The sequence below is a fragment of the Melanotaenia boesemani genome, chromosome 18 (genome assembly GCF_017639745.1).
Source record: "Melanotaenia boesemani isolate fMelBoe1 chromosome 18, fMelBoe1.pri, whole genome shotgun sequence".
NCBI classification, from domain to species: domain Eukaryota; kingdom Metazoa; phylum Chordata; class Actinopteri; order Atheriniformes; family Melanotaeniidae; genus Melanotaenia; species Melanotaenia boesemani.
The window spans coordinates 15,136,995-15,159,518 of NC_055699.1; the positions used below are offsets into that span (position 1 = coordinate 15,136,995).

Sequence of the window (22,524 nt, forward strand, 5' to 3'; positions counted from 1 at the left end):
GATGAGAAGCTAATGCTAAAGTACAAGGCAGAAAATAAAAGCTGTACATGACGTTCATTTTTTTTTATTATATTTGACATTATGTATTATTTCTACTAAAGCTAAAGAGGTGATTATGTAGTATTATATTTTATTTTTGTCTGTAGTTGTGGTTTGTGGATGTTGCACATGAAGAGCCAGACTATGCAGTGTGCATCCCACGGGAAGATCACAATGACTGAAGGGTCAGTCAGGTGACAACATGGCCTATGTAAAGTTCAAAGCAATACTTGCATAAATCTGACCCAGACTCTAAACACGTATTGTCTGGCTTTAGCACCTCAAGATATTGTCAATAAATGCTTAAATTAGCTGTCATGAAATTCCAATCAATAGATTTCCTAATAACATAAACAACATTGATTGATCCCAGCATTGTGTTGCATTGTGCTGCAACTCATTGAACAGGAGGAGAAAAACATTCTGAGTCACTAGTTACTGGTAAAATTCCACTTTTGTTGTCATTAACTTCTTTTTTAAAATTAACTGTAAAGAAATGATGGAAATGTTATCAGAAGTCATTCTGTGTTTTGTTACATGAGCATGGTTTCACTTGTTCTAAACAAGAGAATAACCTGTCAGGTAAAAGGCACTTGCTGTGGGAAAAAGTTAGCATCATGTCAGGAGTTTGACCACATCTTCAAACTATTTCAAAACCAAATACAAGAGCAACAGAATGCATAGTTATGTCAGAGTATCAGAGCTACAAACTAAAAAATAGAACATATGAGTAGAGTAATTGATGCATTAAAATAATAATAAGAATGGCTAAATTAAATAGACACATTTAAAAAATAAAATAATATTACTATTTGTCTACTTTTCAGATGGAAGGATTTAGTAGGGCATTTTCAAGACATTTGTGCATGCACCAGTATGTTGAAATGACACAAGGCTTTTCAGGGTTAATACATGAGGGAGAGAGGCCAACAAAGGGTGCTTAACCTGCTGGCCTTGGCTTCTGCTCCTGTCAGCTAACCCTATGCATTTGTGTGCAGAATTGAGCTTATTAAGTGAGTTGGGTGTGTGTTGAGTTCCTTCGCATATACTCATAAAAACACATGTGAATACCAAAGATGTATTAAATCTCAAACCACATACACACTCACATAGACTGTAAAAACAACCATAATCTCATTTCCTAAGTTGGCCTCACATCTGTGCCCTACATATTAGGAAATATTTTCTCTAAGTGAACACAGACATAAAAGATTATATATGATTATATAGGAAATGCCAGGAAGAACGTCCTAGCCAGCAGACAAGCAACAGGTAAAATGGAAGAGAAAAAAACAAAAAACATGGTTAGTGGCTGTCAGGGCAACGAGCGGACAAAGAAAAATGGCATGTAAAATGACTCAAACTGAAATATAAAGAGTACAGAAGCTCACGAGTGAATGGGCAAGACAAAAGGGAAATGGAATAGAGTGAGGCACCGGCTGTCACTTGCTTTCAGTGCTGAAGATGACGGGTGTTTTACATTAGTCTGTGGGCGACAGCAAGTCACACATCTCCAATGCCTGTTTCTCACACAGGACTGTGGGTGAATCCCCCACGATCATGAAGTACTGTGTATTTATGCCCAGGAAAGGTAAAAAAAACTTTTCTTTCAGAGAAAAATTTAAGATACAAATTCAGCATCAAGGTTTTCAGTGCAGAGCAAAAATAGAGAGGTGCCTCATGTTCCACCCGAGAGCCGCTTTGAGTTTGAAGGTGGAACCGTGCTTCACAGAGAACTGGAAATGAGGTTTTTTTTCTGTGGAAAGCAAACATTCACACCACCTCTTTCTTTTTCTTTTTCTACACTGACCTGATTTTCTCATGTTCTACCACCTTCACAACAAATATAACATGAAGAGTTTTAGTTTATTTGCTTCAGATCATTCACACCAGATAATCTCTGACTCTGCAGTACAAAACAATACTTTGTCCATAGACTGGCCAATGGATAAAAGCCCCATTTCACATGCTAAAAAATAAGATTGTTCTGCAAGTTCAGCTGCATAATGCATTTTCTCTATCTGAAAATGAAACCAATGCTTTACATTAGAAACTTCAGCATACTGTACAGTGAGGGAGACATGCATCTGTAGCTCACAGCACAAATCATTCTTCGTAACGTCATCATCAACGTGATTAAAAAATAATCATCTAGATGGTCCAGACTGCTTTTCAGTTCACCCAGCAAAGAAAGAAATCAAGAACTGAGCTGTGCAAACTGGTTTTTTCTGCAGCATAAATTTTTCCAGGCAGACTCAACCATAAAAGTTATATAATAAATACATTGAACAATTGGAATTTTGTTTTTGAAATCAGATTTACAGCAGTCAGAGGATTTAATTGGCCCATGAGTGGAGCAGAGAAGCTCCATAATGAACACATATCAGTCAGAAAGACACACAAAGTAGCATACTCATATTAATGTAAAACACATGAATACACAACCCTCATGAAGCTGTTTCTACACTCTATCATGGTATGCAACAAAGCATAGCTACACTGGGAGCAAAGACTTACACAAAGGGGACATAATTTCAGATATTAGAGAACATGCTCACAGACACACTTGTTTGGCGGGTGAGGTAACACAGACTGATTCATGGGCTTAGGTGAGAGGTCATGCTGACTCGGTGAGAAAGTGACACTGCAACCTTTTTTCGCCTTTCACACTGTCTCTTTGCAGGTACATGCCACAGTTTCTTTCTATTCTCCCATTTCATAAAGAAAATCCTGAGTGAGCACTAAGTTCAACGCATCAGGATCTTTAGCACTTAAAAAGAAATCACATGTTAAAAAACTTCAAGCTTTAAGTCCATTCTCTGTTTCACCAGGTGTGTCTCTTCAATGCTCTTGGGCCCTGAGGCCTGAGGAGAAATAAGCCAAGCCTATAGACCCCCATGGGACGCCCTGTTACCCAGCATGCACTGCTGCTGCTGCAGTGTATGCTGGTCCTGTGCCTCGGAGGTGTGGCCGGTAGGAGAGGGCCTGTCCTGCTTCCCGAATCGCCCTGCCACAAGACGGAGCACCCACTCATCCCACACTCAGGTTAGTGTCCAAACAACTACACACACACACACACAGCGGGGTGAGATTGTTGGTATGGCTCATTACGTTTTTATATTCCCCTCCACAATTATGTGAGCTTTTCTGTTTAGTTATTTAAATTTATTTCAACCTCTCTCAATTTCTTTACTACTCACAAGATAAGACTTACAGACCATTTAAGAAAACGTTTCCAGATCATTTAATCTGATTTTACTGTTGCTAGGAGACATAGAGGATCTTGCACACATTTAAGCTTTTATAAGTGAACTGATGACCCATGGCAAAGGAAGTACAGAAGTGAAGTAGCCTTTTGTAGATCAGGTAGCTAGAATTAGTTATTCCTCTCATATTGTGTGGCAGTTCTTACTTCCAATTTGTGAACATTAAACTCCCAGTAAAAATCCCTTTTCCTGATATTTTGACCTTCGGCATTTTGTTTATTTTAAACTGGATATGATGAATGGTGAGTTCAGCTGAGTGTCCGTGGACACTATGCCCCTCATATACTAGCAACTTGCCAGTCATAAGATCCCATAAAAGTAATCCTGCTTGTCTATTTTATTTTAGATGGGAACACAATTCTCTAAAATTAACATTGTACTACACAGAAAATCTAATAACTAGTGACTGAGATTATAAAGTTGTTAATCTGAGGTAATAAGTCAAGTAAAGTAAACTTGTTGTGGGCTTCTGGCTGATGAGACACATTATGTGCAACCACTCTGGGGTAGTATAGATCTGCACAGCCTAGGTACTGCTGATTTATTGTCAAGAATTTGGTTACTAGTGGAGATTTTTTAGAATAAAAATGTGCAGGTTCATTGGTACATCCTGCAGAATCGGGATTATTAAGTCTTCAGCCTGTTAATACATTTCCAGCAATCAAGTGGTCGAGAATAAACATAAATGTGAAAATCTGAAATACTTTTTATCTGCAATATACTGTTATAATTTTACAAGTACTGGTCACCAAAGGGTCTAAAACCTACATAATACAGGAGGCAGACTTTTTTTTTTACTCTGAACAGGCACATTTTATTAAAATTAAGTGTTTCCTACACCCCCATCAAGCAGTGAACACCAATTATTTTTTAACAACTATACGGCGCTAGACTCAGCAGGATTGTCAAGTTTCCTATTTCTCCATATGTATGAGTGGTTTCTTTTTTTTAGTTTCTCCACAACACAAAAAGGACATTGTAAAGATTGATTTTCTGCTGCAATACAAGCTGGGGTTTTTAGTTTTTTAAGGCCAAGCAGCTTTTTACTACCAGTAGTAGTCTTATTGCCCTTGCCTGATATGATTAAATCTGATATGTCTAAAGCACTTTTAAAGACATCACAACAAGAATATATTCATTACAGATGTCTTTAGTCATTGAACATGTATTTTAAATCTATAGATGTCATCAGTGCATAATGTGGATTTTCGTATTGATGCATCACGTGGACAACCAATAATGCAGTAACCCAAACACAGCATTGTAAAAGTTAATGCTGCCCAGGTCATTTTGATTCCTAAACCAAGTAGTTTCAGTCCCTAAACCTAAATGAATGAAAACAAGACATGAAAACCAATAGGTATGTCATGGCTTCAAACTGGGGCTCCACAGTTGCAACCACTGCCTGTATCCCCATCCTTTATCCAAAAGAGGACTTAGTGGCTTGTTCAAGTCAGCGTTCATAATGGTGTTTGTTCCATTTTATGAAATGCTTGAATGGCAACATTGACTTGTATAACAACAGCCAAAGACCATGTCTTTTAGAAAACTCTTGCTTTTAGAGTTTCAACACAAAGAATAGATAAATTTATTGTCATTGCAACATGCAACATGTACAACGAAAATGAAGTGTCGATCAGTTAAAGTATTCAAAATGCATCAGAAAGAAAAAATGTTCAGCTGCGTAAACGTAAGTGCAGCTTTTGTCTGACTGTACTGCTGCTACTGTTACTGCTGCTCCAGTAAATGTGCACATTGCTTTCTATGCATATTTAGTTGTGGACTTATCTTATTACTCATTTAATGTAAGAGAATCTGAGAATTTTTTTTTTCACTGTTTAGGAATACCCCCCCCCCCCCCCCCCCCCCCCCCCCCATATTGCTTTCCATACTTTTTGTCCCTTAGCTACATGGCTTTGCAGTTTTTAGATACTGCATCAGATTTCATTGCCCTTACTCTTTATCTTGCATTGATATTGAACAACTAAACTGTAATGAAATGCTGTGAAACCCAGTCGACAGGCAGTACCAATGGCAATCAATGCCGTCCTGTCTACCCACAGCAAAGCAGTAAAATATCATTGAGCTGTTTTCAGTACAGCACAGTCCCAGTCAGATAATCGCATGGCATCCTGTCTGGGTTCATTTGAAATGAGTTCCAAGGTCACAGCATGTGATCTAAATGCATGTAAAGATTCATGTTTGCTAGACCCACTAAGTACAGACTCCACTCTCATCTTCTCTCTCCCATTCTGTCTTCCTTGTCTTTGTCACTTTATGGTGAGCTGAAGTGGCGCTCTCTTCTCTGCACCAATTGAGCGCAGTGATGATGACTAATTGCCCAACTAATGTAATACATTCCAGCATTGTGCTTCGTGCACAGACCAGCAATTGGGTCAGCTGTGGTCAGTGCATTTGTGGGCTTTAATATACCAGATTGGCCCATTAAGCCCCAGTGGTTTAATGCTTTGGGAGCATTAATAAAGAGGGTCAGCATTTTAGTTTTAGCATTCAGGCATGATTCACAGAACTTACTTTACAGAAGAGAAGTCTGAATCATCAGCAAGGGTGATAAGTTAGTTTTTTAAAGACACACTGTTTTCATTTTGGAAAAAAATATATAATACTGAAATATCACAAAACCTGGTTAACGTAATTCTATTGGTCACAACATTTTTAAGTGTCTTAAACAGTAGATGTCAACTACCACATGTATTTTAGCATTTAGTAGCATCATTTACTGGAACCACATCACAACAAAAAGTTATGTTTAAGAAATGGTGATGTTAGGTTTGGACACACAGCTGTTCGCCATAAAAGAATGTATCCAAACTTTTGACTTACACTGGAATAAAAATGTAGGACGTAAGTTGACAAACATGATATAAACCAACACAGAATGAACTTGAAACATAAATATTCTGTTTCTGAATAAAGTATAAAGTTAATTCCTCTCTCCCTGTGTTCAAAAGAGGTATTTAAATTCTCCTTAAGCCACTGTGGGGAGTTTAAAAAGCTTTGACACAGGAAAATGTGTTCCCATGCTATCTTCCACTTTCAGTGACCCTTCAAGTGCTGTTAAATATAATGGTTGTTTAAAAGGATTATAAAATTATTACAACTGTGCGCCTCCTGCTGACGTTCATGCATGTCCCATGAAGTTGAATGGATTTCAGCTTCCTCTTATTATTGCATTGCGTAATCTTTTGTAGGTCCTGAGTGTTGAATCCACAAATTATTAGACTTCAAAAACTGTCCACATGGTCTAACCTTTGGTTGCAAATGCTAGAATCTATATTAGGGTCAGGTCAAGAGAAATATTTCCTTCAAATAGTGCTTATTCAGGATCAGTAGCAGGAACTTTGCTGGTGGTGCTTGCAGAGTTCAATCACAGCATTCAGGACTGTTCAAAGTAGATCCTTCATCAGACCTAGCAAAGTTTTTTTTTTTAATATTTTATTGTTTTTGTAATAAATATACTTCCTCATATTTTGACTACTTTCATAATTTCACTGCTCCTTTTGCTTAAGCAAGATGTATTAAATTAATTAATTCTGTATACTTAGACAGTTCTTTTCTTTTTTTAATGCCCATAATATATTAATTTCTCAGATATAAATGAACAAAGACATAATATAGTTGATTCTGGAATCAAAATATCAGAACAATTAATGTTTAATTAATATTAATTTTCAGTAGGATGGTGTAGTTGCAGCCGACATTTTATAGACTCACAGGTTTTAATCCATTTGTAAAGTAGCTGCATGAAAATTTATTGATCTGTGGTTTTTAAATTTATGACAAGTCTAGGAACTTCCACCAAACACAAGGTAAACACTGACGTCTGAGGGTAAAACAGGTGGCAACTCATCAAACCTGAACTTCATCCATCGTTCAGCAAATTGTAACTATCTAACTTATTATTAGTGTTTCTGCATTATAACGACTTTTTACTTCACTTGTGAGCTCATCACGGTAAGGACGTTGTTTTCCAGCGTGATTTCAACATCTTTTTAACTCACTTTACAAGTGAGGAACCTGAAAATGTGGACATGCACCCCCAAAATGGCAGCAAATGCTGCAGTCACATGTGCATTCTCTATGAGCAAAAATATGTTTTTAAAAATTGCCAAACTACTGGATTGCATTGATTCTTGTTTTAGCCAAACTCAGGAAGGCCTGCTGCCTCATCAGGTTACACCGGTTTATTCTGGTTTTATGACATCTGCTTTGTCGACATTTTCCTGACTGTCACAAAACGTTTAGTCATTATCGAAAATTAGCTATTTAAACAGCTGTCATACACTGCCTGGTCCAAAAAGAAGTTGCCACCAAAAAAAAAAAAAAAAAAAAAAAAAAAAAAAGTCTACTCCTAATATTCACTTTGAGTCTTTTGCTTTGATTACGGCACACATTCGCTGTGGCATTGTTTCAATAAACTTCTGCAATGTCACAAGATTTATTTCCATGCAGTGTTTTTTTTAGTTTTGAAAAAGTTAACAGATACGTGGCTGATGATTCCTTTTCCACACATCAGTCCTGTTGTACAGTCAAGTATTTCAGTTTTGTGAAACTTTTCATTGCTCTATTGGACAAATATTCCCCTTTACTATAACTTTTCTTTAGGCATCACATTCTTATTTATCATCATTTTGAAGGAGAATCAGCAGCTTATGCAGAGTACCACGTAGTTCATGGGTCTTTGTGTGCTTTAAAACACATCCCATTGTTGGGAGTTGTGCAATATAGAAATACGAATCCCTTTTTCGGAGACAAAATAGCCTTTGCTCAAATATCCAGACATATAGGCGGGCATGCGTACACGTATGCATGATCTGTGTGAGGGTGGCAGAACCACTCATTAAACCTATTATCATTCTCTTTTATGAGTCATTGTGCTCTGTGTAATATAGTGTAATCTCTGGTTGCTGGAAATGTGCAGTCATGACCCTCCCTTTAGCCAAGCTGGAGGGACTACAGACACATTAAAATACCCATGTGAATCACAGCAACCCAGTGCTCCCACTCTAACACTGACAAACATCATTTACACATGCATGGACATAAATATGGAGATTTGGCAGGAGACTTAAAGTTAGTGCTTACATGTACATTGCAGTTTAATATTTTAAGAAACACTATTACTTAATTGCTTTCTGACTTGGATTAGAAAGCATTGTCTACTAAATACAGGGCTTTAGCAATCAGCACCTTTGCTTATCTTACAAAAAGAAATCTTGCCTGACCTCTCCAGACATAATAAAATCCACCCACCTTTACCTTATTTAATACATCAAAACCACAAACTGGTGTTTTTTATTGCCCAGATGACCAGAGTGTGTTATTCCCTTGCAAGGTAAAAGTTAAAGTGCTGCTGGCTGGAACATTTTTTGAAAAAGTGGATGTGAACACAGCGTGTAACACACCTCTCACTAATCGCTACCCTTCCTATATTGATGGAAAACATTAAGTCTGATATAATTCTGACAGTTCAAATGTATGATACAGCTGTCATGAATGGTGTGGAGACATAATATTCTTATTCCTGTTTTAGAGGTACTTTTAGAGTGATTGCATTGGTTTTAAGAGCCAGGTTCAGGCTGACATTTGTAAAACTACATTTTTTGCACTTTACTGTTCAAGGAGATTATGGAGCTGTGCTGCCTAACTAACTAAAATGCACTAAAACGTAATTATTAGAGATTTTACTCAATGTAAAGGTTATTTTTTCAGATGATAAAATCAATGTAAATGATCAATAAACTTAGTCAATGAGTTCTTAGTCTATATTTTTACAGTCTGTGCAGGTTTTTTCTTTATTTGTTTTATTCACACATATTCACACAAGAATGGAGTCTCTTGCTGAAGGACACTTCAGCATATAGTCTGGGGAAGATGAGATCTCCTGAGCAACATTGCCCCAGCACAACTGTGAATCCTGTGCTCACAATTTTGGACCTTTTAGACCAACCAGAGCAGACTGGGTCTTAAAGAAACAGGAACTAAAACTAAGACTTACTGACAAAAAGTGACAAGAGAAGCTTCAGTTGTGTGGGTGAAATGATGTTTTGTGTACATTAGGACATGAATGAATGAATTTTTTTTTTTATTATTATTACAGTTGGGACAAAACATCATTAACTTACGCCCTCTAAGTAACTTTAAATGATTTTCTAACATTTTAGATGAATAATTAACATCATTTAAAATGTTAGGAAGTATAGTTAGAAGTGTACATCAGTGATTTCTGTCCATGAGTCTGTTTATCAAGTTGAAAAAAGCCATTGTCTGTTTAAGGTTAAAAAGAAAAGAAGTGTGCCCAGAATGAAAAAGAAAATCTACCTGTTGCTGTTGAACTTGCTGAAATACCTCACACTTTCAGCTGGCTTAATGAAAACCAGAAGTTAAAACAGAGCAAAGCCCAAAGAGTGGCTGTTCCCCATCATGAGAAGCCAAGGTCAAGGTTTGTCTGAGTGGGTTCCAGTGACAGCATTTCTCTTTTTCTATGTGATTGTGGCCTGACTGTGGAAGGGTGTGCCTCACATGGCTTTCACCCCACTGAGGATGGTGGTTTTCTGACTCCGCACAACAAAATTGTGACTGTGGCGCAAGGATGCTCCTAAGGACTGGTTTCTGCTTTGTATGGTGGTTTCAGAAATGTAGGGTTTTAGAAAGAAAATACACTGTTCAGTTCACCAGCAAAAAGTAGCCTCTTCACACTCACAAAAACAGAGCTGAACATAGCTTCAGCAGTGGTCCAGTGTAAATGTTTGCCATTTATAGCATTATTGTTGAAGGGCCATGTTTTGGCAAAGGTCTTCTCATCAAGCATTTGCAGTGCTATTATAGTTTCTATTTTAGGGCCCTAGAGAAATAATGTAATAATAAAGTGTTACTTTAACAAGTGTTCCTTGGAGAAGGCTAGAAGGCTTTTAAAGGTTATAAACTGTGGTGTAAACAATGCCTTCACAGGCCACGCTGAGGGCCTTGTCTCTGAGGAGTGGAACTGGCAGACTTGTTTTACAGCCACAGACCTAGCTCAGCTTTTATCATCCTCAAACAGCAAACACATCATTAGTTGATGGGAGAAGATTAGAAGATGGGAGTGAAAACAGGAGAGAATAAACAAATGGCCTCATAGCATTCATAAATGCAACAGGCTACAGTGAGTATCAGGGATACTTTAATTAGGCATTAGGGATTCATTCTTAGATATTTAAAGGCCTCCAAGGTCTTTCGAGCTTGATTTCCAAAACAGTAACTTCTCTACATTAATGTCCAAGGGCGGCTATGTTCTGGCCATGTTTTATTTTAATTGACGACAAGCTGCCTGTGGAGTGAAAAAAGGTCCTGTCTATATTTGTGGATTTGTGTCTTTTATTTGCTCACTTCAGTGAAAATCCCACATGCCATTTCCATGCGCAAATAAAGCCTTTTTTTTTAAAAGTGGCCTGAAGTGATTTGGTCATCTTGTTAAAAGCATGTCTCTTCTCCTGCACCCCTGCAATGAAAAGACTGTGCTCCTAAATACACATAAGATTTAAAGATTTCACTGCATACTTATTTGTGGCTTCACGGTGGTTTGTTTTGCATGATTCACTTGCTGCCCCCGGGGCCGCACCACAGCACTGGCTATTTGAGTTGCAGCTGTAAAATGTGCTTGTTTTGTCACGCTTGACATAACACGTGGGAACCTTGGAACACAGAGTCATGCGTGAAGCTCAGAAGTGACCTTGCATTTCACTTTAGATTTAGGCCAACCACGCAGGTGTGTGTTTTTGGACCAGTCACTTCCTCGCATCTACTTGGACAAGTAGTTGCTATTCCTATTGCTGCCCATTACCACAGGGCGGTATTAAGAGTAAACTGGCTCTTCATTTATATGAGCAGCCTGCTGCCACACACTATTTGCACCACTCAAAGAAAAATCATTCATGTTTCGGAATTGGTTCCACATGCCGGCATTGATGCCGGTCTGGAGCTGTAACTTTGAGGGCTGGCAGACCGGAGACTGGCGTGGCCTCTGATGCTTGGTGTAAATATTTATATATCCTGTCATTTTGTCTTTGTGTCAAGTGCGCCGTGTCAGAGTGGGGAATAGCAAACGTTATATGACTGATGGGATGTTCTATTTTGAGAGGCAGCAGACAGGGGCGGATAAGTTGGGACCAAAACAAGGAAAAGGGGTACATTTATGTGTGCATTTGTTGGTTGCATGTTGGCTCAGAGCCCTGGCAATGCTCTCAGCTGTCATCCCAGCCTATGTTTGTGTGTGTGAGTCTGCATAGGATCATGCCTTTGTCTCATCAGCAGCCAATCCCTTGATTCAGTCAACTCCTGTACAAGCATGACTGCAATGGGATTGGATTATCACATGCATTTAACATTCGGCTGATGTGAATCCACGTAACATACAAAACAGAAATGAAATCTAGCAAGTGAATGGGGCATACAGTCTGTTTTTACAGGATACTTATTAGCTGGGGATGTTTCTACTGTTTGATTTCTGTCTGGTGTTTTTTTGGTCTATTTGCTGGATCCCTAAAACATTGGGTGCCTTTAAAAAAGGCTTTACATCCTATTTTTTGTATCCAAAAACAATTACATTTTAGAAGTTACATGGGAGCTATGTGAAAAAAAAATCTGCTCATATCTCTCATGTTTTTGCATCGCCACTGGAACCAAAGTACAAGCCACAAAATCCCATGAGTGTGACTTTGGGAATCTCTGTATATTCAGCTGGGCAGCCTTGGGAGGGCCCATTCACCCTGGTTATGAATGTTTATGAATGGCTCCTTGGCCTCATCACAAAGGCTATAAATCCTTTGAAGGCTGTTGTGTTCAATTAGAACCTTTTGCCCCCCTTTTGCACATCCCCAACAAATATCCTCTCTTTCTGTCTTTCTCAGACACACACATACACACAGACTACACATCACCCCACCAGAGAGCCTCCCTTGGTGACTCTGGGAGATTTATGGGAAGAATCTGGGGTTTGTCAAGTGCTGTTTTCCCCCTCGGGGGGTGTCACAGCTATATTTGTATGCCAGTAATACACTCCATGGTGTTAAAAAAATACAAGCCCACTGGAGCCAAAGGATTCATACATCCACAACTTGGTGTCTTCCTATAAAGTGAGCAGAGCAGCCCCCATTAACCAAAATGAAGTCTTTGGGGTGAGGTCGGTCATGACCTCCTGGATATTTATTTCACTGTGGCTAATTAAAATTTATTAGTGTGAAGCTTGAAGTAAGACATGGGGTGCTCTCTCTTCTTGCATTTCTCTTGCACCTATCACTGGAGACTTGAAAGAGAGCAAGGGAAGATGCCTTTGCATGCTGTGGCGCTGTCTCTCAGCAGATGATATTGTTTTGTTACGAGAGCTTGGGGTTTGGTCCCATTACGTGACACGGAGGTGGCAGATGTTCTTTGGAGGCTCCTTTTTTTCCCGCTTGTTTGTCTTCATTTCGAAGCGCTCAGAAATCCCACATTTGTTGCTGAAACTGGGATTGCTAGCTTTTGATGCAGTCAAGGGAGAGTGTGCTTTCATTTGAAACGATGTCTGACAGGTGTGCATGAAGAAGCAGATAATGTGTTTCGAGGACGATATTCAAGCTGTCCTTTCCTTCTGTTGCAGCCTTGATGGAAAGCTCCCTGGTAAATTTAAAGAAAAAAGGCCCTTTGAAATTTTTGGCCTTTAAATAGCTCAAAAGTGGATAATCATTTTAAATCCATGCTGCAGTCACCAATAACATTTCTACTTTGGTGGAGTTCTGCCATCTTTCTGGAAGGATTCATACTCAAACTTGTATTATAAAAGGTCCCACTCATTGAAGTGTAATCAAGCCGATGTGTACAGTAATGCTGAGAAATGTTGTTGTAATTATAGATCAAGTAAGCGATAAGTGATGGAAAACACAAGTCACCATGATTGACCACCCTTGACTAAACCTATCGGGTAACCAGACAGTAGACAGGCCGTCCTCATTGCTTGATTTGATTGGTCAGGGGTTAATGGGTTGGGCGCCAGGAGAAAAGGCATGTTGTGGATAAGATGTCAGCGTCTGTCTGGGATGTCTCTGTGTCTCTTTATGGTTCCATGTATTCCCCGAAGCTTGAAGACAAGCTCAGTCTCCACAAAAAGTTTTAAATCGTGTCTGTCATTGAGATTTGTATAAATCACGTATTTCCCTAAAACCACTTAATCGACAGTAGGATCTAAGAATCAAAGGACTCCCCACTCAACCTTGAGATGTCAATATTTCAGATTTTCGTTTATTTGGGGAATTTTAGGAAAGGGAGGGTGTTAAAATAAAAAGAAGAGTACTTTGTCTATCCCAGCTTAAAAATATATTTTCCAAAGCTCATTTAATAAAATATAAAGAATGCTTATGTGCAATTATTTTTTTTTTATTTTTACCTCCATGAAAAGGGTACTGATATTTAATTATCATTTACTGTAATTTGTTATTGCTTTAAAATCACTCAATAACGCTTTCATCTACCATCATAAAGGCTGTGACTGGCTCATTACTGTCTTCTTTGGTGTCTCTGGCAGAGATGGAGCCGTGGATCTTCAGGTTCAAAGCAGAGGGAACGGTGGATTACTCGCAGCTGACCTTCGACCCAGGCCAGAATGAACTGATTGTCGGTGCCAGGTAACCCTTAACCAGCATTGTTTTTCTCTCCTATGCCTTACGCTGGCTTTCTGTTTTGCTCTTTCTATTGTTGCCTGTTCTTTCATTGTTCTTTTATTCTTCTTTTTTGCGGTGTTTGCTGGTGCGTTGCATGAGTAATGATCAGTTTTTCTAAAGACGTCTTCAAAAGCCAAAGAAAAATGGCATTGGAGATCCAAGTCCATTGTCTTTGTGAAACCCAGCTGAATCAGTGTGTGTGTGTGTGTGTGTGTGTGTGAGTGTATGTGTGTGTGCACTTAAAATGCTTTTGTTGTGGGGACATAAATGTGTCCACATAGTGATATTATGGGGTTTCCCTCTCTTTTGGGGATAAGCAGTCATCCCCGCAAAGTGAATCTTTAAATTCAAGTGGGAGGACTCAGTCTATGATTTAGATTTAAATGCGGGGTTAGAAAAGCAGTGGTTGAACTCCATCAGTTTAGTGGAAAATCTAAACTAACATCCCTTTTCTTCATATTTGTGCATTCAGATAAGCAGTGATATTGTATGAGTCCATATAAGGAGTTCTTTGCACTTTTAATTAATGCCTTTGGTTGTCTGTTGGGAAAACAATCACAACAACGTGAACAGGAGATAGCAGAAAATCTATCAGGGGAGAGAATAGCAAAACAAACAGGAACAAAGGGAGCATGGGGAATTTACTAACACAAAATTTGAGATGGAAGACTAATTAAGTAAAGTGGATGTGTGACTAGATAAAGGTCTCAGAGGCAAGTAAATCAGACCAAGTTAGATAATATAATATAATATAATATAATATAATATAATATAATATAATATAATATAATATAATATAATAGTATATTATAGTATAGCATGATGATGTATGTAATATAAGTTATTATACAGTTGTTCGCTAGTCAGCTACGGTTCCATAAGTTCTGTCAACATCCTTACTCGTGCTAGGACAAAAGGCAAAAAATAAAAAATGTTTTAATTCATATCTTGATCACTGAGTGTAAAAGACAAGGTGAATTGACTGATGGCAACAGGTTGTGATGGAAGTATGAGGGGTAATGAAAGAAAAGTGGGATCGATGCAAATATCAATAAACTGAAACGGGGCTGTGGCCACACTGAGACCTGTCTGATAGCCACTCTACAGTAGATTGATAGGTCTATTCAGAAATGCACATATGTGTGTGTGTGCCTGCATGTGCAAGTATTGGAGTGAAGATGATTTTAAGTCTGAAATGAGATTTTTTAAAAAGAAATTATTGATAACAAGAAACATGTGGCTGATGTTCCACGCTTTGCCGAACAGCTTTTTAAATTAAGTAAAACATGTATTCCTGTTCAGGATTTATTGAGAAACAAAAGGTAATTTGCTCAGAAAATGCTCTGAAATTAGAAACGTAAAAATAAATAAATAAATGAGCATTGTTCATAGTACTGATTTTGATGGTCATCAAACCTCAAAATACAGAAAGTCGTGTTTCTTGAACATTTAGAAATTCCAATGAATCCTAATGCTTTTTCCCATTTATTTTATTTTATTTTGTTTTATTTTTCAAATGCTGCACGAGAAAACGTGCTGCAACATCCTCACTTTTTTTTCTTTCTTTTTAATTAATGGCACCATAAACTCACTTCTTCTCTCCTTTTTTTTTTTTTTTTTAACAGAAATCACCTTTTCAGGCTTAACCTGGAGGACCTGACACTGATCCAGGTGAGAGCTAATTCTTTCCCATCCTGTCTTTCTGATTCGTGCACTGTCTGACTCACCCAGTTTTCTAGGTGAATCTGTATTTGTTCCTGTCTGCTCACCTTACTCTCACAGCGATCCGTGAAGTGCCGCCCCTTCCAACAGCAGTTGCTTATGCTGCTTCCACAACTTAAAGCTGTTACAGTAAATTGGTTTAAAATTTCACGTGTCACAGCAGCTTCCCACATGGTGGGGAACTGTTGGGTTTGGTTGTCAGGAGGGAGGGAAGGAGTTAAATCTAGTTGGTGTTAATATCATTTATCTTATAATTGAGTTTGAAAGTGCATGTGACACGTGAAGTTATACTGTTCCACTTTTAGGCTGCTGTTTGAAAACCACCTGCAACTTCTTCCATATGATACAACTGTGATAAAACTCCCCTGCTTCTCGCAAGATACTAAAGTCAGATTATCTACACAGATCTAGATCATAAAGTGTCTAAAATACTAAGCAGAAATTAAAGTATGGCATTTACAAGTCTTTGCTTGTTGCCTACGGTAACATGTTTTGCACAAAACATAAACAAATACCAGCACTTTCTTTCATTCCCAGACTCCCACATGTTGCTATTCCAATTCCCTCAGCTTCTCTGATTTCTTTCTTTCTTTATGTCAATATTGTATTAATCCAGCCTGTGTCGCTAACCATTTTGTGACCCACTGTTACCATTTAATCACCGGCATAATAATGGCTTTATTTGTAAGTTATAACAGCAAGGCTTCTTTGATGCTTAGGCAAGTCTTGATGTGATGTCATTTACAACCTGAAAAAACCCAAGGAGAAGATGAGGAGGCAGACAAAAGAGAAGCCGGCACTGGGAATAGCTGGGTGGAACAGCAGAACGAAGGGAGCGCTGTTGATATAAATCTTTGTGGAATGGAAAGATGAGAAAAACTGTTATGTGAAATAAAAAGTGACAATGAATCTGTTGGACAGGAAGGAGTGCAGGGTGGCTCACACAAAGGAGTCAGGAAGAAGTGAGATAGACGGAAGAAAGCAAAGACCCCCCCCTCAAACACACACACACACACACACAGAAAGATGAGGACTCATGCAGAGCCGGTCTTTTGTGAGCTCTTGCTGGGACACAGATGCTTTTCAAAGATGCTCTGTGCCATCCACACATCCAATCTTCCCTCTGCCTTTATTTCATCCTGTGCTCGGCTGGTGCTGCAGAATCAGCCAGGAGATTCCACTGACCCAATCAACCCCTCATCTCCAAGACGTCTTCTCCTGAAAGAATAAGATCTGGTAATCCCTGCCAACGCCTGGGGCCAATTTAAGATGACCTGTGCACAAAGTCTCTGCTTTGCATTTGATTGGACCTGGGATGAAGAGTCAAGGGGAAGTCTGAGTTCAGCTGCTGAAATTTGCAAAGCATAAGTAGTATTCTTCCATCCAGCTCTTCTTCTATCCTTTTTTCCCTTCTTTCTTTGTCATCCTGCTGTCAAACAGGAGATTAATTGCACAGAGAATTGGTTGCCTCTTTCTTATTGTTGCTTGATTTGAAAGACTTGAAGGAATTCCCCCTTCGGCGTAGTTCCTGCTCTCACATTGCAAGCCTTACTGATTGATCAAACAGATTTACAAGGGAGTATGGTTCTGAGAGAGCCACAGCCGACAAAGAAAGTTGAGCACAAACAGTTGTCAGTAGTTTAGTGAGGTTTATTTCGGTTGCACAAGTGTTCAGAAAAGTTGCATGAGTTTTTTTTTTTTTTCCCCTCCAGAGGGAAAAAAATAAGCTAAAAGCTACACCTACGCTTGTCTTTGTAATTTCACCCCACTCCGATGTATGAGCCCTGTCAGATAATACCTCATGGCAGTGATTTGTTCTTGTGTGGCTGGCAGCATTAAGAGAAAGGCTGCATATGGTTTGAAAGAGCACAAGGCTTAGCAACAACACAAATAGCCTATAATATACAAAAGGATTTGATATAATTACCATTTAATCAATAACTGAGCTCATTTTCTGCATACATGTATGAAATATTTCAGCAAAAACAGAATTGCCACTATGGTCTTCTCCTGCATGAGGGTGTATCACGGCTCTGCAGTCCTTGACTAAATTGTAACGTGGTGTTTTCAAGCTTTTGCAAGGAAGAAAATTAACTGTGAGGAATGGATAGTATCATAGATGTGTAAAGAGGAGTTCGGGGACAACTAACACTCTGTAGGGTGGAAGCCAAACAGTGGCAATTTATTGCACAATTGGGAGAAGGTGACTGATCGAGCCTGAACAAGTATAGTATTCTCTGTAAATGCTTCCCTTGCTTGGTGGAAATAAAGATAAAAAAAATAGAAAAAAGCTGGAGATAAAGAGGGGCAGAGTTGATGTGAAGCCATCTGTGAACCTTTACATTTTTTAGGTCTGGATGCTTTTCAAGGGTGCCCGACAGATTTGGTCATCAGTAAGTCCTGAAAGTATAAACGTTCAGCCCCCTCCCCAAGGAAAGATAAAAAGGCTGATGTAAGTGACTGGTTACAAGAAAAAAGGGACACTCGCTGCATCATAACCAGTTAAAGTTGTTTCACACTACACAAACTTTCGAGCATGTTCTCAAAGTGAGTGGCAGGGAAGGTTGAAGTGGGAAGAGGGGCCTAAAATCCTACTGTATAGCCTTGATTGGAGTAAGTGTTTGGTACTTATTTTCTACAGTGTCTGAACAATCTGAAGAGTCCTTCCTCTCCCTGTCAGCCACTACCCTCATCTTCCCTAATCTAGATATTTTTCTCCTTTCTTGACTTTCAAAGTCCTGCAGCAGAGGTGAAAAATAAAGATTTAACTCTTCAACACAAACAACTAATAAAACATTTAATCCTTCATCTGAATAGTTAGCTGTAGACACATTCTCAAATAACAATTTCCTTCATCTGTCAGCAGTTAATACCCATATTACATCCTACATCTGTTCAGTATTGTCCCTGTGTCTCCACCATCCCTCATTCAACTCCCTGAACTTGGATGCTGCCAACCTTGAGCAGCAGAATCAATGCTTTGCCATTTCTCTTTGTGTTTCCAGGGCTGAAAAATAGCCAACAGGTTCAATGCACATCTCAGCCTTGTGTTTCAGTCTGCCTGCGAGCTCCTCAAATAGTTCCCTTTGACATTCCTCAGTCTCTGAGTAAGGTGATTCTCACTTACTCTAATGAGAGGCTGCACTTCCATCCCCATCCATAAAAGCTATTCAGTGTAAAAAAGATCCAAGATGCCTATTCTTCAAGCACAATGAGAGGTAGTTTAAGATTTATATTATCCTAAGCAATGATGGTAATCCTAAGATGAATAAATGTAAAAACAAATGACAGTCTTTAAGAATTCAGTGCTAGGGTGTAAGTCTCAAGCTAAATCGAAACAGGATGCAGACGATGAGGCTGAGTTTCCACAGAAACACTGTGGCGCGGCATTAGTCAATAAGCACTGGGATGAGGAGGATCAGTGGCATTGTTCACCATTCAATACAGCGAAGGAAGAGAAAATAGATGGAAATACACTCCAGCCTCCCTGGCACATGAAAACACTATCCATAACAGCCCCACTTTGGCAACAGACACTGTATGGTGCTGAGGAGTACATTGTGCCTCCATTTTTCATGGCTTCCCAGTGTATTGTCTTGCTGTTATGAGAGCAGCGGACTCCGAAGAGAACAAAAGGCTCTTTCCATTCTTGCATGTTGTATTTCACGGGCCTGTCTCTTGCAATTACACCTCGTCAGCCGGACAATTAGCCCTGCTAATCAGCGGCTAACAGAAACTGTCTTCCATAGCTCGGGAAGCATTGCTAATTCAATTACTAGAGCACAAACTTGGCCATTTAAATCCATAGAATAAAAAGTATCATTAGAAATGGAGACGCAGATGCCGGCACGTTAAATAATATTATGAGATGAAGGTATCTTTAAGAGCGAGTGGCGTGTCAGACTAAGTTTTACCAGGCTAAGGTGGTGGGAGGGGTTACTGGTACTTGACTTGTTTTATTAAGGTGTTATGATGATACGTGTAGTGAGTCAGAGCCACACAGTTGCTAAGACATGACATCAAGACTAATTCCATGTGTAAATCTTTCAGCAGCTTACATCAGTAGGCATCAGTGTGGTAATATCAGCTACCCATAGGCGTTATTAGATTCCTCTCATAGTATATGACCAGCTCCTACTCTCAGCAGCTTGTTATTTCACAAGTCCAGACAGACAGCTGTCAGCAGTGAGCGTGTTGTCTGGACCCTCTCTATGCAAAATATATTCAATATCATAGCTGGAAACTTCTGTTTTGGGATTCAGTTCCACACTCCTTCCCTCCTCTATCTTCCTCTGCTCTGCTCACACAATCTCTTTTGTTCAAACTGACTCCTAAGTTGGACTCTTTATTCTTTGTTGTTTTTTTTCATCTGTTTGACCCTTATTTTCTTTTTATCTGACCACTCTTCTGTCTGTCTTCATCTCCCTCTCTGCCTACTCATCTTCCATCTCTCCTGCACCCATCTACTGGTGACAATAGCCCCTCAGTGTGAGGGGCTGATGAGAGGCTTGAGCACAATGGCTCATCTCTAAAGAGTGTACCCGTTGCAGGGGGCAGTAAAGAGGGCAGTCCCATTGAACATAACATAGCAGGAATTTTTATTCATTTTCCCCAGAAACAACAAATGATTTTGTCAAATTCTTCCAGCCTATCTTTTCTGCATTGATGTTTTTCATAGGATTATGCTAGACTAGTACAAAACCTCTGTTTTGCTGGAAGGTAATGCAATGGTGCAACTCACAGGGGCAAAGTGACAATCATCTAGGCTGTAAACAAAACTCCAGTTAGCCAAGCAGGACAGAAAAAGGCACACAGCAGAATTATCACCAAGCCATTGATGTCACAGATAACCATTGATATGTCAAGAAAACTGGAAGCGATACCAGGTTTTCTTTCAAAAACATTTTTTTTCTGTAAAAATTGCTCATAAATCTTCAGCCTTCATGTCCCCATGGAAAATAAACACAAGATTCATTTTCCATTTTGAAAGGATGTGTAATAGAAAGCTCCTCTGGTTGGGCATGCTTACTTCGTATTGTCTCAAGAGGAAGGATATGACAGTAGTATCCTTTCCACAAGTGTTAAAACTGACTGAAATGAATCAAATATTAACATATGATCAGTTGGGAGTGTTTATGATGATGGTAAAAAAAACGTGTGAACTAATTTTTTAATAGATTGGAAGTGGAAAGAAAGCCTTGTTTGGTCCGATCACGTAACACAATCCTGTTATATTGAGTGTTGGCACTGAAAAACGCCTCATAGCTCAGGGGCCTCGTGTATAAAACAAACTTAAAATTAATTTTAATCCTATATGGTGCTATCTATAGTACTTTATGGTACTAGTGTATCACTCTGTACTGTGTTATTTGCTTTATAGTTTAAGATCAGGCTATTTCATCTCAAAGTGCGTGGAATTATTTAACTGTTATTTATGGGTTTTCTTTTTCATTTCATTTGGACATTTTATGCCAACATAAAAAGTAAAAAGTTAAACCATTTTTTTTTATCTGAAAAGACCCTGTAATAATAGCTGCGCTTTATCCTCCACTGAGAAATTTGGATCTGAATCCTCCCACGAACTATCGGTGCTGCCTAAGATTAGTGTGCTGAGATAAAGCCTACATTTGTCTGCAGAAAACATGAATTCATCTGAAGAGGAAATATTTTAGAGATTTTGCTACAGTAATTGAAGTTAGAAGATATTTTTTATTTCTTTATATAAAAGTGAATGTAGCCACCATGATGTCTCCCATTAGTTTGCCCATTTCAAGCCTGGAATTTGGCTTTTGGTTTTCATCACATCAAACCTGAAAGAGAAAAAATATACTCTTTTAAATTCATTTACTGATTTAAGTCGTTATTGACATAGCACATTATAGGTGTCTGTTAAGGCCTAAAATGTTTTTTGAGCAAGGATTTAGCAATTATCAGCAGTGGCAGACAATAAATACTGAACTAGCTGACATTAAGTGTTATGACCTAATATGTTTATTAGCACCTGTGTAAGATTATTAGATGTAACTAGCATGTTTTTAAAGGTGTTTAATTTCTTTTTTGTAGCTATTGCCACAGAATTAGAGGCTACCTTTTAGAACTACACTAGCTAACACAAGGGGTGGGTCTAGAAAAATTTTGATGGGGGGGTCCAGGTAGGGCTACAGACCAGGAAAAGAGTGGCACAGTTGTTTACTTTAGAATAATCCTGCATTGTTTTTCTTTAATAATAATGGTGTATGAATGCTGCATTATGATCAAGAACATGGTAGTGTTGATGCAGAACATGTAAAAAGGTGCATTACATGCTGCATTTACTTGCACTTGGACATCTGAGACTTACCCAGGCTTACATTGAATATTTACAATGCATATTTGTTAGAATTTAACAGTCTATTTTTTGAGTGGCTCCTGGTGAGAGAGTCAAATTTTATGGGGCACCCGTGCCCCCCTCCAGGCCACCCCTTTGGCCCTGCTTTTGGCTAATGCAAACTCTGCCTGAAGTTTTTGGGTTTCTTGTGCCGGTATTGGACAGTGATTGGCTTTCTGATTAGTGTTTTAACAACTCTAGCATGCTGTTTGGTTGTTATATTTTAAGGAGTTTAGGGAATCTTCTTGCCTCATTTACCACCATTATCATCTCACTTTTTTTGGTCTTCATTCACTTTTATTTCTATCACCTTTTGTTTTCCTTCTCTGAACTCCACTAAGTCACAAAGGCACAAAAATGCCTCTGAAAGGCAGCTGTCTCTGATGAAGCCAAGAATTATTATGATTTAAAGACAGCTTACACTGGACATATTTCA

General features: G+C 38.8%; 1 protein-coding gene across 2 annotated transcripts in view; it reads left to right on the forward strand.

Moving 5' to 3' along the window:
• sema5a (sema domain, seven thrombospondin repeats (type 1 and type 1-like), transmembrane domain (TM) and short cytoplasmic domain, (semaphorin) 5A) overlaps positions 1–22,524 on the forward strand; it is a 136,479-nt gene that overhangs the window by 34,347 nt on the left and 79,608 nt on the right. For both annotated transcript variants that reach the window (XR_006008353.1, XM_041968953.1), the window contains exons 2-4: positions 2,871–3,084; positions 13,864–13,963; positions 15,625–15,670. Coding sequence is in view for 1 of the 2 variants with exons in the window: in XM_041968953.1 (XP_041824887.1) it covers positions 2,937–3,084; positions 13,864–13,963; positions 15,625–15,670 (294 nt within the window). In the remaining variant the exon portion in view is untranslated. The remainder of the gene's footprint in view (positions 1–2,870; positions 3,085–13,863; positions 13,964–15,624; positions 15,671–22,524) is intronic.